A 16,061-nucleotide genomic window follows, 5' to 3' on the forward strand; every position below is an offset into this window, starting at 1 on the left:
AGTGAGGTGAAAGATTTAGTCATATGATGCATTTCAAAGGCACGAGTTGTTATTTTATTTATGTTTTTATTTTTAATTTTTTTAATTGATTTTTTTTTCTTTTTCCTGGCACAAAGTTTGAAGTAAGCATATTGGGGGTACACAAAAGAGTTTTTAGACAAAAATTGATAACAGATTGCAGATCTTTTTCCCCCTCATCCTTTGAACTCCTGTCAAGCAGAGTTAGCTATGCAAGTATACTGATCCTGAGCTTGGCAGCCAACACACAACATTACATCACTCCAAGAACATGTTTCAAGGTCTTTATGAAAAAGAAAAGTGTGGGGTAGCGACTTTTTATTATTTCTCTTCAATCATCATCTCTTCTGACTCCGCCCCCCAGACTAATCACAACTCCTATTAGGCTACTCCCTCTTATTACACAGGACTGACTCTTCAGCTGCCTCTGAAAGGCGAACAATGGATTGGCAGAAGCAAGGATGGTTTGTATGTGCGTGTTTTCTCGGATTTGTGACCTCGGTGCAGAGCATAAGACGAGAAGAGTTTTTCCCTTTTGGTCCAGACGCAGGAGACCAGTTACTGGAACCAGGGAATGACCGGACGCACCAACTTAATCTGGACAACCCAGTGCTGTTTTATGATGGCACTTTCAACAACATTTTTGTAAGTTAACTACTAACTTGACGTGTTGTCACAGATGATACTAAATGAGGAATTTACGGGACATCGGGAAGTGTACGTCGATTTCTTTGCGCAATTGCGCGTAGCCAATAAACTGGAACAGGGTCAGACGTTGCGACTTTAAACAATTCCTGGAAATGGTAAAATGTAGCTCTGGTAGACTAGAAGTTTGTCTGTAGATCTGGAGCATTTCTATATATTGATTTACTGATCGTACATCAATATTTACTCGGTCTTGCAGAAAGAGTGTGTTCATGCATTCTTACATAGTCCCTTGAGCTTATCAGTTTACTGGTGATACTAAGAATTCCCTATTTTGTAATCCACCCCAAAAACATTCACTGATGAGTCCATGTTACACAAAAGTGTGGTCTCTGGAATATGTAGGGTATGTTTGACCCTTTTACACACGTTTAAAAGTTTAAGAATGTCCTTGTTTTGTTTTGTTTGTTGTTTACCCTTTGTAGCTTTTAAATTAAAATGGTCCTTTTTGTTGAACAAACAACCCCTTTATGCTCTGTAATTCATGTGTCTAAAGAAGTGCTTCATCTCTGTTTTAATTGTTCTCCATGTGAATAATGTGCTGACAGAGCGTGATCACACTGAAAGACAGAATCGAAACATTTACAAAAACTATGCCCTAATAAAACTTGATGTATTTTCTACCACGTAGAGTTGTAATTCTTTATAGTTTGCAAGAATTGAAAAGTTTTTTTTTTTATCAGTGACATTATTTTTCCATTAAACAAAGTAGTAACTCATCCAGCTTTGCCTAAAGAGTGGATGTTTTGGGGAGGTTATACAGCGGCAAAAGGTTGTGGTTAACTCATGAGCCTGAGGCTGAGATGAAATTTTAAATTCCATGTTAAAACAATCAGTCTAGGCTGAGTACCCCCATCATCATCAACCACAAATGTATTTCTCTACTGCAGTCGAGCTCGCTGAAAGATTTTTGGTTTTAATTTATGAGACAGTCTGCCCTGAACTGTCTGAGCCCCATTTGCTTTTTTTTTTTCATTTTTGAGTTTTCATTCCAGACATGGTTAACCACAGAAGAGTTTTGTGTAATCAGGTCAGGAGGTTTTATCATCTCCTTATGAGTTTGATTCACTCATCCAGCTTTTGCATATGGTAAGAACTCCGCTTTACGTCTGTGAGTTTAGAATCAATGATCATTTTCCCAGTTGCTTGTTGTATGGCAGGAAATTTCTGTAATGAAAATTAGTGTGCAATCTTCAGGCTCTCTGGGGCATGCTCGTCAGGGGTAAGGACAGGAAATAGGACAGGCCAGCGTTTTTTTCCTTTAGTCAGGAAGTGAAGTGTGTGCATGTTTTTGACATGAGCCCAGACTTTCTTTCACTTTGAAAGCCATGCATCCATTCATACCAAACCATCAAAAGTATGTAAAAGCTATGCAAAACGGGATCTTGTTTGTTCATTAGCGCTGTGGAAGAACACAGCAGCTGACTTGGATCATTAGTTTGATGAGTTTGGAATAGAGAACAAAGTGGGTCAAGCTGAACTGGGTTTCATTCAGCTGTGAATCAGTTCAGCAGCATTTAAAGGAAAGTCCTACATCGTTGCAATCATCTCATTTCTTGTGATGTAAATGACCAATTTCTGCTTTTAATTTCAGATCAACACCAATGGTTTTGTTGCCACAACTGAGCCAACAAGCGAGTCGACATATCTCGGCAAAATGCCGCCCAAATTTGGAATGATTGCAGCTCTGCAAGGGGACCTGGACACAAGTGATGGTGTGGGGAAAGTGTTTTTCCGTCAGGACTCCAGACCAGTCGTCCTGCGTCGGGCAGCTGAGCACATTAACAGAGCCTTCCCAGAGGACGATGAGGTTGATCCCACACATGCTGTGGTGGTCACTTGGGTTGACGTCGCCCCTCATGAACCTCAAACTAGAGGCGATGGCGCTCACAAGAAGGTGAGCATCACACAGTTGCTAAAATCCACTTGAGTGATGCTGGACATTTATATCTTCTCTTTTGTTTCATTACACAGAGAAACACCTTCCAGCTGGTTATACCATCATTGAAGACTGCGTCATATGCTATTTTGCTCTATGAAAGGGATGGAATACAGTTTTCCTCCACACCTGTTGAAGATAGTACTGTGGTCATGCATGCTGGATTCAGTAAAGGTTTAGTCCGACGTTTCCTGTTTTCCAGCCAGGGACAATACTACCGCACCAGCACTGATGAGGAGGCATCTGTTAGGGCTTTAGCAAAGTAAGTGACTTTCTAGTATGGCTAACAAGCATTTCAAGACTGTTTAAATGTAACTGCAAATGTGTTTTCCTCCCCAAAACTTAAACCTTTTTCCCTCACAGAGAGACGAACTCTGGCTTGTCGGGTGTATGGGTGTATGAGATTGGAACTTCTCCCTATTTTAGCAACGTGGCTCCAGGCGAGGTCACTGACCTGCCCACTGAGGCGCCAGCACCGGCTGCTGACTCAAGGCTGCATGAGTATACTGATGGGCAAGTGAAATACTCTCCTTATGAACCAGATCCAGGACAAGTTGAAATACATCCAATTCAATACCTGCCACGTCAGCCGGATAACCCTGAAGTAGTGGTGGTTGATGACACTGATATAAATGTAGATGGTGAGTCTAAATATTTGTGCTAGTCTGAACAAAAAGAACATTTCAAATGCATGTAAACAGTCCTTGTACAAAATCAAAACTATTAAACATACCCAGATAATGTGGTTCAGGATTAAATTACTCTGCATGTCAGCTAGGCTGACATTGGTTTATGTTTTCTGCATTTGCTCCACAATGTCCATCTGTGGTATTAAACCAGAAATAACAGAAGGCACGAGTTCCCGAGAAAGAATAACCTCAAGGAATTATGTACATCTTTTTATATAAACAGTAAAGCATACCTCACTTATGAAATGTACAGAGCTGTAAAGCTTCCCAATGTAATAATTTGTTGCTGGCAAAATGTTTGTCATCTGTTTCAGTCCATGGTGGGATAGGCCAATAGGCAGAAGTCTGACTTTATTAAGCTAAAATGGAGCATTTCACCACCTAACATGGTTGCTTCACTTATTGATTAAATTGACACAATTTGATCAATAACTTAAATTCTCTTCGAGGACAAGAACAGTGGTCCATGTAAATGTCCAAAGATAATCAGAAATAGTGCAGGCTGGTTATGTGTATGGTGCAGGTGACCGGTCTTTTCAGCATTTAAAACAAGTCTTTAATTATAACTCATGACTAGTGAGGGGTGGGGATGAGGTGGAGCATGGGACACTTAAATGATGTCATCAACAAACAAATGGATATCAAAATATTCTTTGGGAAGGACTATGTTCTCTATTTAAATTATATCATAAATATTAATGGCTCAGGGATAGATCACTGTGGTACTCCATTTCTGATGGAAAGATGGCTTCACTGAATTATAACAATTGTTTTGTGATACAAAATTATATTTTAACTTACCTTTTAACAAGTTTTACTTACAAGTAATGGAGGATTGTATTAATCTAAGCAATTTGCTGTTCCTGTAATATTCTTACTCATAATTTTCTCCATCTTCAGTGTTCTCATACAATCTTGGGACGTGTGCCAACAACAGAAATAAGTGCTCCCAGTTTGCTGACTGCAGAGACTATTCGAGTGGATTCTGCTGCCACTGCAGGCCTGGTTACTATGGCAGTGGAATACAGTGTGTGGCAGACGGTATGCTTCTGTTTATCTGTTTCTGCTTATATTCAATATCTTTGCCAAGGCTGTTTCAAAGACAGTTAACAGTGTACAATGCACATTATTACACATAGCTGTACCCAGTTCACCAATCAACAATGTAATAACTTCCCGCTAGTTAAACTGTTTGTCATCTGTTTCAGCCTATGGTGGGAAAGACCAATAGGAAGAAAACGGACTTTATACATGCTTAAATTAGTTTGAAGATGAGATATTATTAAATAAGTATGGGGCAGTTATTATGCCAAATGTATTCAGTGAGTTAAGCTTTCTTTGTAATTTGAGTGACTTTCTAACAGTTTCACAGAAAAATTTCCTCTGAATCCTCAAATCATCCACTTGTGAAATTAATTTGGTTCTCACTGAGCATTGAGGCTAACTAACTTGTTTGTTTTGTTTTTTGTTTAGGAAAACCGCAAAGGATGAATGGCAAAATACATGGACAAGTATTTGTGGGCAACTCTCCTTCTCCAGTGGAATTTACCAGCAATGATCTCCACTCCTATGTTGTAGTAAACGATGGCCGATCTTACATTGCCATTAGTGACATTCCCACCAATGTTGGCCCCTCTCTGGCCCCCCTGGCAGCCCTAGGTGGTGTGATTGGGTGGGCATTTGCACTGGAACAGCCCGGCTTCAAGAATGGCTTCAGTATCATTGGTGAGGGAAAGAATATCTAACAAAGTGACACTAATCAGTGTCTTGTGTGGTTTTCACAGTCTTGGATCACTCTGGCAGAAAGATCACAGAATAAAGATGTAAGAAACATAAATCTCAATATGCTGCTGCAAACACAGTTTGCCATACAGCTGCAGCTTTACTCGCTGACCAGCTGAAAACTCACTCAGCTGTGACAAAAGGCGGGTAGCCAGAGTTCATCCAGGGCCACGGTCTTAAAGTTAACATCCTCTTCTCTGTCTTCCAAAGGGGGAGAGTTCACACGGCAGGCTGAGGTGACCTTTCTCCCAGGGAATGAGAAGTTGATAATCAGGCAGGAGTTCAAAGGGACCGATGAGCTTGACCACCTGGTGGTAAGCACCACCCTGAATGGCCGGGTCCCTAATGTGCCTCCTGGCTCCACCGTGCAGATCGACCCTTATTCTGAGGTCTACCAATACAACAACAACTGTAAGACACAGCTTGAACTAAAACTGAATACTTTCATTCATGTTCTGACTTTGAGCTAAACACTTAAAAAGTCACAACTGTAGTTGTTGCTAATTTTAATGTTTTACCTTTCAGTGATCACCTCATCCTCTACTCGGGACTATATAGTGAGCATGCCTGATGGATCCACTGACACTAGAACATATCAATGGCGTCAGACCATCAGCTTCCAGAGCTGCCAGCATGGCGACGCTTTGAGAGATGTGAAACCTAGCCAAATGCTGAATGTGGACCAAGTTTTTTCCATGTATGATGCTAATAATAAACTCATTCGGTTCGCCATGAGTAACAAGATTGGAGATGTGAATGGTGAGGATGTGGAGATTATTTTGTTTCCTTGTTTTGGTCTGAGCTCACATCCTTCCTGCAGCACAAAATGCTGTTAGACAAAGTACAAAAGTCCATTTTTGTTTTGTTTGTTTGTTTGCTTTAACATATATGTATATGGTTTTCTTATAAGAAGGTAATGTTAGTTTAATAACATTGAATTTTATTATACTTTTTCAGGAGGACAGCTTGAGGAAAACCCATGTTTTACTGGAAGACATGGCTGTGACACCAACGCTGTTTGCCGGCCAGGCCAAGGAACCCAATTCACGTGCCAATGTGTTGCTGGTTTTAACGGCGATGGTCGTATATGCCATGGTAAGAATCACATATGATAAGACACAAAGACAGGCTTCTGTTTATACTGTTTGTAGCAATAAAGATGACATCGTAGTAATTGATTGTATCCACCAGTGTATTTTCTGCATTTAAGTAAATCACACAGTTCCCTTATCTGTTTCAGAGCCTCCATTTAATTAATCAAGACTTTCCAAAGTCTTCCTTCCTGGGGAGCAGCACAATTTTTCCAATTAGCTGAAAGACTCTGAGATCACATTAACATATCCAGTGTAGGTCTTATTCCCAGCCCACACATATACCACTAACAATGTTTTACATGAGAGACCAAACAGGAAGCGCGCACACAGTAGAAAAAGGAAGGACGTATTTCAGACAGATGATATCTTTAAACAATTAGGAAATCTAATCAGGCTTTTTCTTTGATCTCATATCCGATAATAAAGGACACTGATTCAACTTATCCAGACTTCAGAAGTCAAACTTGGATTTGAAATGAGTTATTAGCATGTGCTAACTGTCTGCTGTCATTGTCAGACATTGATGAGTGCAGGGAGGAGTCTCAGGCCTGTGGGTCCAACTCTATCTGTAATAATCAGCCTGGGACCTTCCGCTGTGAATGTAAAGATGGGTATCAGTTTGGCAGTGATGGGCGGACCTGTATTGGTAAGTTCTGTATGTGCTTACGAGTAACATGACATATGTGGCAAATCTGAGAAGGAGGTTGTGATGCAGAGGTTCCGACATAAACTGCAATTGACTGTGTTAAATTATTAAGAAGATCAAGGCAAGTGAGATTATTACATATATACTGTGAAAGAACTGTGAGCTGGAGATTATCAGGTAGAAAGTGTATTTAGGTTCATCCAACCTCAATTTTCTTTTCAAGCACTCACCTATTCTTTTACCAACCATGTTGAAGAAACATTTAAACAGTTTAGAAAGTATTTTTTATTTATTATTAGTGCCATCCCTGTGTTTATAACCTGGAATCTGTCTCACCTCTGTCCCAGTCACACTACATGATATTTGGTGAATAGCCATAAGGAGTTGATTTTTATTTCCCCGTGCTTCATCTCATCCATAGATGCTGATCGACCTGTAGACCACTGTGAGGAAGGCACCCATGACTGTGACATTCCTGAGCGTGCTCAGTGCAGCTACACTGGAGGTTCAGCCTACATCTGCTCTTGCCTGCCAGGGTTCCTAGGAGATGGCAGAAATTGTCAAGGTACTACAGGAAGAAAACAAATACAGTATATGTTTTTAGGTTGTATGTCAGAGACCATCATCGAACTATCATTTAAAGGTTTCAGAATATGAAAACGTACCGTATCTACAAAACAGTTTTCTAGATCTGGGATCCTGTATACTTGATTTGAATTTGATATCAGTTCAGTTTAAAAGCAGCCTCCTAAATCATTCATTCATTCATTTTCTATCTCTTCCTAAGAGTGTTTATCTCAAAAATTGTCCACTAAATCACAATTCCTAAGCCTCATCAAGATTGTAAATATGACAGATTGAATTTATTTTTTATTGTAATTTATTGACCATACTGTAATCAGGTCTGAAATGGAGATACATGCATATATTACTAACAGTCTAAATGGGTCAAAAGATTTACAGGGAACCCCATTCTGCACCTCTTACAACAACATAGTTAGCCAATAAAAGAAAGCTTGTGATAAACTGGCCTGCCTGCAGTCCACACCTGTAACCCAGCACACAAGAAAACAGTTAGCACATTGTAAAACAAAGTATAACAAGGCAGAGCTGAATTGTGGAGCAGCTTAAATCCTACATCATACAATATTGAGAAAATATTTCATTTTCAAACAGAGTTGCTGGTTTCACCAACTAATGCAGCACAGGGTGTAAATATGCCTGTGAATCCAACTATTTGTGTTTGTATGCTTTTCCATAGTTTTTGTCCAAAAATGATCATTTATTAAAACAAAATTAATGACCACAATTGTTAAACCACCTGTGAAGGACTGTGGGAAGAGAGGCTGGTTACATAATCAGTGTTTAAACAGTAAAACATTTAAAGCAGATGGACATTTCATGTTCTGATATCCTAAGTTTGAATGTCCTTTTTTCTTTTTTTCTTTGGTCGTCTGATCCTCAGGGGTCTTTATTCAGAGTTTCCACTTCTACATCTTTACTTGATGTTCAGCTCTGAGAACAGTTGTAGATGCAGGCTAACTCGTAAATTCCTGACTAGAAAAACTGTACATGCATTTTTACCTTGTTTCATGATTCTGCTCTGTCTTCACTCGCCCTATTCTAACGTGCCTGAAGACATAGACGAGTGCCAGACGGGCAGGTGTCATTCGGACGCTGTGTGCATTAACACCCACGGATCATTTATCTGCCAATGCAGGCCAGGTTACAGAGGCGATGGCTTCCACTGCACTTCCGGTAAGCCTGAATGACATGCAGTCATTGCACTGCTGTCTGCTACATTTTACATCAATCCAGGCAACTACATATAAAGCCTCTCCTGGGTTTATTTTTGGTGTCAGTCATTCAGTTTGGCTGTAGACTCATTCACTGATAAACAAAAAGTAGATCTTCACTTGCAGCGTTGCTTATTCAACCCAGTTGACAAAAAGGAGTCTTTGGGAATGAACTGCTCAGTGTGTATTAATGCCAGCTGCCGTCTGTTTTTCATTTTACTCTGGAATTTCTCCATGTAAAAGATGTGGAAGTTTTTTGTGCAGCTAAATTCAGCACAAAAAACACAACAGAGTATGAGCAAAGTTGAGCTTCTGAGCAAATTTATTACATTACCGTATTGTGTCCTTGTTCATTTTTATCTTTTATCTTTTCTTCAGGGAGAATAAAAACACGATGTGAGACTCACAGAGACAGTCTCTTGGGTGAGACAGAGTTTGGTCCTCGGGGTCCAAGGCCTCCTGTTGGCCATTACATCCCTACATGTGATGAAAACGGTGAATATGAGTCTATGCAATGTCATAGCGGCATAGGATACTGCTGGTGTGTAGACCGAAACGGACAGGAGATTCCGGGGACTCGCTCTGGACCCGGCAGTCAGCCAATGTGTGAGTAAATGGGATGTTTTTACCCTTCAGCAACAAGAAACCACAGTGTGTTAATAAAATATAAACTATGCAACAACAAGCACTGCTGATGAGAATCTGACTTTAGATTGGTTGACCCTCCATGTGACCAATGATCTTTCTCTCTATTAGGTTTAGACCATGGTGGTTTACCTCCACCTGTCAGACCCACCCCTCGGCCTGTTGTTGATGTTCTGGCCCCAGGGACACACCTGCTGTTTGCCCAGAGTGGCAGGATAGAGCATGTCCCACTGGAAGGTTATGAAATGAAAAAAAATGATGCAAAGACTGTTCTCCATCTACCTGTAAGTTTCTCCCAAAATGCTTTTTTCCCAGTCAGGACTGTTTGTATCAGTATAATTATACAACAGATAGAAATAAAATCAATTGCACTGCATAATTGGTTCCAACAACATTGGCACACACTCTACTCAATGGTTTGTCCTCTTTCTCTGGTTATTTGATTTTCCCATCTGCTTCAAGAATTTAAAGCTTGTACATTATTGAAGTCACATGGTGACATGCACACTAATGACTAACATCAGTCCGATCTTTGGAATTGCAGTCTGGACAAACCAGCTGGCCTAAAGTATGCTTAAGCTGCCCACGCTATATGTTCAGCTTAGTTTGTTTGCATTCATGTCTAGATGTCAAAAACACATCTGCTCCAGGTTTTGTCAAAGGAAAATGCACTTTTAAAAAAATTGTTGTTTTCTGGCCTCTCCATAGGAGAAGGTAATCATTGGAGTGGCCTATGACTGTGTGGAGAAAATGGTTTATTGGACAGATATCACTTCTCCTTCAATCAGCAAGGCCAGACTCCAGGGGGGAGAGCCCACTTCAGTTATTAGATCAGGTAGTTTAACTCTTACTCTTCAAGTCATTTTTATGTATTTATTTTTTATTAATGAATCCAGAGAATACTTTTAATGAAGTAAAAGTTTTAAATGTTTCCTCACAGATTTGAGCAGTCCAGAAGGTATTGCCATTGATCACTTGGGGAGAACTATGTTCTGGACGGACTCTATGAAAGACTGCATTGAAGTGGCATCATTAGACGGTTCTCAGAGACGTGTCATTATAAACACTGATCTTGTAAACCCTCGTGCTATCATCACAGACCCTGTCAATGGGTGTGTATTACTTCACATGAAACTTTAATGCTTTGCTTGCTTTTTTCTTGAATTTTTACTGAGTTAGATACCAATCCAGTAAATAAACTTCATTTTAAAACATAAGGTTATAAAAAGCTAATGATAATTCAGATCATTGGGAAACGCATCTGCCTTTTTGGGGACTGAGAAAAAAGCTATCTTGTCTGAAATCCAAAAAACATAAATTCTTGCATTCCCTAGTTAAAGAGGTCCAGCTGAATAACAGACCACAGTTCAAGAGGCAGCATCCATCATGGCATTTGAAACCTTTAGTGCACATGACAAAAGTAACTTGTACATTGTGTAGACCTCTTTAATTGTGACCAAGTTGGAGAAATAACCTATTATCCAGACTACTTCTTTTATAGGAAAGCCTTTGCTTATTTCAAAAAGGCATAGCCAAACCACATTCTGTTCATGTTACAGCTCAGCTTGACTTCATAGTAAACAAATCTGGTTGCTAAACTGACCGGCCTAAAAACCAATAACAAACAAGCTTGAATGGAATGGTGCTTCAAGAGATGATATTTTATCTATTTTCAAAAAATGTGGAGGTTCAATAATTTGCAAACCACTTTTTTCTGTTTTAATTTATGTTGATATTTTGTCCTTTATTCATCTATTTATTTAAAAGTTAAAGTTAGAGGACTAATTGTATAAATTAGAGTAAGGTTAGCAAGGCAGGTTAGCTAGGTTAGCTAGCTAAAGAAAAAAAATAGTTGGCCTTGTTCTGTCAAAAGATATGAAAATCCTTCAGCTAACAGTTTTAGAGCTCACTAGTCTGCAATTTTTTTTCGTCTTTTTCTTTTATTTGTACTAAAAACAACAACAACAAAATATAAATAAAACAAAAGAAAACTGGTTGATTTTCTTACTGAGTCAAGCTAACTTTCTACCTTTTTGTATGCTAAGCTAAAGTAACAAGTCATCTGCTGACACTGATCATGCTTATGCTAATACTAAGTCAACTATTTATAATTTTAATTATTTATTATTGAACTCAAAACATGCCTGTCTGTACAATAGTAATCTTTACTGGGCTGACTGGAACCGTGAGGCCCCCAAGATTGAAACCTCCTACTTGGATGGATCCAACAGACGGGTGCTGGTGAAGGATGATCTTAGGCTGCCCAATGGCTTGACTTTCGATTCTCAGAGTTCTCTACTATGTTGGGCAGATGCAGGTAGATTTCAGACAGATGACTAATTTCTGAAATAATGACTGCTGTGTTATCAGCACTGTGCTTAATTTCTCGCCTGCAGGCACTCATAAAATGGAATGTGTGCATCCTGGGCGGGGTGACCGCCGTAAAGTTTTGGAGGGGATTCAGTATCCATTTGGAATTACGTCTTTTGGAAAGAACATCTACTACACTGACTGGCAAAGGTTAGAAAGTTTTTTTTTGTTTTGTGTGTTTGTGGCTTTTTGTTACACATAAGCAGTACTTTATGTCAGGAATGCAATACTTTTCTATTTCAATTTCTGGTAAAGGTATAGCCAGAGTTTTCATGTAGGCTACTGTGATGTAGTTAAACCACAGTATACTGTGCAATGTAGGAGTCCAGATCTCTTAAGGAAGAGGAAGGAGTGAATAGGATAGGGGTCAGGAAGGTCCCCACACTAGCAGTTCTTGCACCAGGATTGGACACTCCTGAAACTGTCGAGTTGACTTTCTGTTGCAGCTGAAAAAAAGCGGGGGTTGGGGTGTGTTTGTGTGTGTGTATGTGTGTGTGTGTGTGTGTGTGTGTGTGTGTGTGTGTGTGTGTGTGTGTGTGTGTGTGTGGACATGAAGTGAGAAGAGATCTTACAAAGTGACAGCTGCTTGCAATTTTTCAGCCCAGGCGTCTGTGAGTGACCCACAGGGCCTCCCCTGTGATCTCCTCAGGACCTTACAAGAGAAGGTTGAGAGGTGTTGGTGGGGGTTTACAACAAACTATGCTAGCTATGGCTCAGAAATCTACCCCCAAGCCTTACTCATCCTTGACAGACTTTATACAAAACATAAGCAGTCAGAGGATTTCTCAAGCTGAAATTGTCCCAAATTGTAAAATTCTTGATTTGATTGTTTTTACAACAGGGAAGCAGTGGTTGCAGTGGACCGCTATGCTGGCAGGGAATCAGATGAGTTCCAGCCTCAGAAACGGACAAAGCTATATGGGATCGCCACAGTCTACTCCCAGTGTCCTTCAGGTATTAAGCCAGATGTGAAGGTGCAACATATTCCTCAAAAACACCTCTTTGTGTCTTTGCACTTGAATTTTGTGCATGTCACAAAAGAGGCCTGCTCCCTCTGCATATTGTAAGGTTCAGTTCTTGACCTAAAAGTAACAGGAAGAATTTTGCAGCTCATATTTATTATTAAGTGAAAGGATGACTAATGGGAAAGTTTAGGAACAGGCTTCCTCCTCCCCTTAAGATAAGGCTGTACACAAAAAAAACTGGGAATGCAGAGTCAAGGGAGAGGGCCTCCAACATCTGGAGTTTGCTATGTGTTTCCTTTGGATGTGTTTAGTATATATAAAGAGGCTGTTTCCTGTTGTTCCCTGCAGTAGTGGCTTATTATTTCTACGGATGTTCCACACTAATGAGAGTTTCTTTTCCCTCTGTCAGGACAAAACTACTGTTCTGTGAACAATGGAGGATGCACTCACCTCTGTTTAGCAACGCCGAATGGCCGCTCCTGCAAGTGCCCCGACAACGCAGTGGAAGTGGGCTGTGTGGAGAGGGGAGGCGGGTACTAAAAGATCAAAGTCCTACTCTGAGAGTCAACACTTTTCAGATATATTTGACTGCAAAATAGGAGCCACATTAAATTCTAACAGCTGAAAATGCCACTGAAACCAGAGATTAACTTAACGGTGCCTTTCACTGCTCGGTGCTATGCTAATCTACAATTCTTTTTAACTTTTCCCATCTTCAAAGCCACAACCAACCCTGAGATCTGTAAGTATAAAAACTGTTGTGTTGACTCTTCTCCTGAGTGCACATAAACTGAGGATAGAGCTCAAGGGACACATAATTTAATATGAAAAAATAATCACAACAACACATGATGATTGAATAATATTGTGGCATGTATGGATTTAGCTTATCCCATGGAACTATTATTGAGCAATAGGATGAAAACATCTGTACAATCTGGTTGGATGATGTTAGATGCTGGGCAGCAAAGGAATAAACATTTTTGTACCATGCTGGGTTCTTGCATTGTTTTTTGTCTTTTTTTTAGCATAGCAACAGCGCCATCATCTGCTAGTTTGCATTAATTACTGTAGGTGTCACAGCAAACTTTCATCATGATCTATACCTTCCATGAGAGAATAACAAATTGTCTTTGCTACTCTGACCAACATTGGCTCATTTTACTGGCAAGGTCTGAGGTTAGAAGGAAAAAGTTTGGACTGGATTGCCAAGCTATGGGATGGAAAGTTGAAGTTGCTTTTGTGGGGTAAGTAGTGTGTTAGTTTTGCAATTTCTTTTTCAGAGAAGCAAACTGTCGGCATTTCATCATATCAGTCTGTGTGTTTTTGTGCCACAAAACAAAAGAAAAGGGAATAAAAACTGTGAAAAAGAAAAACTCTGACCCACTCTGTCAGTCCTGCACACATCATGGCACATGCACAGCTCTTTCACTAGTGAGATGGCGAAGAGTGTTCACATCATGGAAATTCTGCCATTATTTTTAGTTTGTGATCAAAAAAGGACCAAAGCAATCAATGGTGCATTGCATTTTGTGCTTGGATCATAATAAATGTCAGCTGCAAAGAAATCTACTTCAGATTTGAAGCAGTACTTGCAGGCTGAGCACAGCTCCACAATGACAGCTTTTAGTTCAGTTAAAACTGCTGCTGACAGGAAACTGTGTTGTTATTACATGGCCCCAGAGATAACAACTGTAACTGCCATCTTTCCATAAGAATTTTAGGAATATAGAATCCATATATTTTGTTTAATAATATGAACTGAGTCCCACAAGCTCGATTTTATGTTTGTAGATGTAATAATTAATAAAGAGTAGTAAAGGGGATGATGTGTCTGTCACTGCTGTTATTAACCTGCAGAGCCTTAGAATGTACGCAAGTAACATAACAATATGGCAGTAATTCTGCAACCTATTCATTCACTTTTTAATGTAAGATTACCCAACACTGGAGGTCAGGGGGCAGGGATAAAGGCAGGGTTAGAGGTTGCTTGCGTTCTGTTGGTGCCCTCTGTCATGAGAAAAACAAAGATTAATAATATTATGTCTACTGTATAAATACAAGAAACCCGTAAATCTGAAAGTTAGATCCAATTAAATCACTGTCATCTAAACTTGCAACCCTAACCCTCAGCTTAAACTGTATACCTATATTTTTTTAAAACAGTGTAAAGTAGATCATTAGTCTTCTATGCTGATTTTTATTATGTTTTTTTCTCTAGAAATCTCCCGATTAAAGTCATTTAAAGTGTAAAAAAATTAATTATGAATTACGGCACAGTGACATTAAAAGGAACAGTTGCACATATTTTTTCACATTTATTGAATTCTTGCAAAGAAAGGTAATGATACACATTACATTGAATGACACTTCTCTTCCACTAACACAGGTCAGATGACTTAGAGCAATGTAACGGTACCCACCTCCCAGGCCTCCTCTGATCTCAGCCATGAAGGACCAAACACTTTCACATCAAAACCGTGTCATCTCACAATATGGCATCTTTCCCTTTGAAGGTAAAGCAGTATTGTTTCAGCTGCTCAGATGTGAAACTGTGGCTTTTATCATCCTCTACTGAGCAAAGAGGAGAGGAGTGGGAGATTAACAAAGTGGTTTCTTTTAACTTTGGCCCACCAAAGTGGAAAGAAACAGTGTTTTGGGAGAAGTCCTGCTGGGTCAACTGGGTCATGAATTCTTCCTGAAAAGGAGAAGCAATATGCATTCAGTCAGCAAAGTGACCCTTCAGTCATGTACAAAGTCCTGGAGGAGACACTGCTGGGAAAACGCCCTCTGTCACTCATTGCAGCACATGCCATAAACTCATTGCATTGCCATCAAATTGGGAATGTAACCACAGCAGATGGAGGCCCAGCAGGAAAACAAGGAGGCATGTACTACGTCATTGACTCACACAGAGGGGCCACAACTACAAGGGGTGCCCCACACCCAGGAGTGGACCTTCTGTCAATTTACCTCTGGATGAACTGGTGTAAATCTCCTCCCAATGACACATATTGCATAATAACACAACACAACAAAGATAAAAAACATAAATCATTTTAATCCAGTTCCTCTTTTCTCTCAATCAGTTTTGAATGATCAGTTAAATTCAGGAAACATTTTTTTTAAATTACGGAAGGTAAATATTCTCCCAAAACTTTAAACTACCCAGTTTTGGATGCCACAAAGTGACAAGTGATCAAACTTTTGATTTCTGCCCCATTTTGTCATTGCAGTAGATTGGGCTTCATTACCCTCTTGTGGTGAAAATAAGTAAATTGGTGCTACCGTGGCCCTCAATGAGATGTGCTGGGTGAGCGGATATCTGTCAAATGGACCATACATATATATGTCTAATTTCTCTGTTCTAGACAATGTAAAGTGGAAGGAGAAACAAGTACAGCTAGAGGAA

The 16,061-nt window shown here is 39.8% G+C and overlaps 1 protein-coding gene across 2 annotated transcripts; it reads left to right on the plus strand.

The window, feature by feature from the left end:
- Positions 1-418: 418 nt before the first annotated feature.
- Positions 419-13,642, plus strand: nid1a (nidogen 1a). 2 transcript variants are annotated; one of them, XM_042010320.1, is made up of 20 exons: positions 419-663; positions 2,318-2,620; positions 2,698-2,924; positions 3,026-3,303; positions 4,252-4,392; positions 4,825-5,076; positions 5,344-5,544; positions 5,659-5,892; positions 6,091-6,228; positions 6,745-6,873; positions 7,295-7,438; positions 8,512-8,631; positions 9,048-9,275; positions 9,426-9,598; positions 10,023-10,149; positions 10,255-10,426; positions 11,474-11,631; positions 11,711-11,834; positions 12,526-12,638; positions 13,059-13,642. In XM_042010320.1, the coding sequence occupies exons 1-20, from the start codon at positions 460-462 to the stop codon at positions 13,187-13,189; spliced, it is 3,597 nt and encodes a 1,198-aa protein (XP_041866254.1). In that variant the 5' UTR covers positions 419-459; the 3' UTR covers positions 13,190-13,642. The 2 variants fall into 2 exon arrangements, with proteins under 2 accessions (XP_041866254.1, XP_041866255.1); XM_042010321.1 differs by lacking the exon at positions 8,512-8,631.
- Positions 13,643-16,061: the final 2,419 nt, after the last annotated feature.

The sequence above is a fragment of the Melanotaenia boesemani genome, chromosome 16, assembly GCF_017639745.1.
Source record: "Melanotaenia boesemani isolate fMelBoe1 chromosome 16, fMelBoe1.pri, whole genome shotgun sequence".
Lineage (NCBI taxonomy): Eukaryota > Metazoa > Chordata > Actinopteri > Atheriniformes > Melanotaeniidae > Melanotaenia > Melanotaenia boesemani.

Excerpts from the sequence above, each read along its gene's own strand:
- nid1a (XM_042010320.1), top strand. The coding sequence starts at position 460 with ATGGATTGGCAGAAGCAAGGATGGTTTGTATGTGCGTGTTTTCTCGGA. Across the intron at positions 4,393-4,824 it reads AATACAGTGTGTGGCAGACG|GAAAACCGCAAAGGATGAAT; the intron begins GTATGCTTCTGT and ends TTTTTTGTTTAG. Across the intron at positions 9,276-9,425 it reads ACCCGGCAGTCAGCCAATGT|GTTTAGACCATGGTGGTTTA; the intron begins GTGAGTAAATGG and ends TCTCTCTATTAG.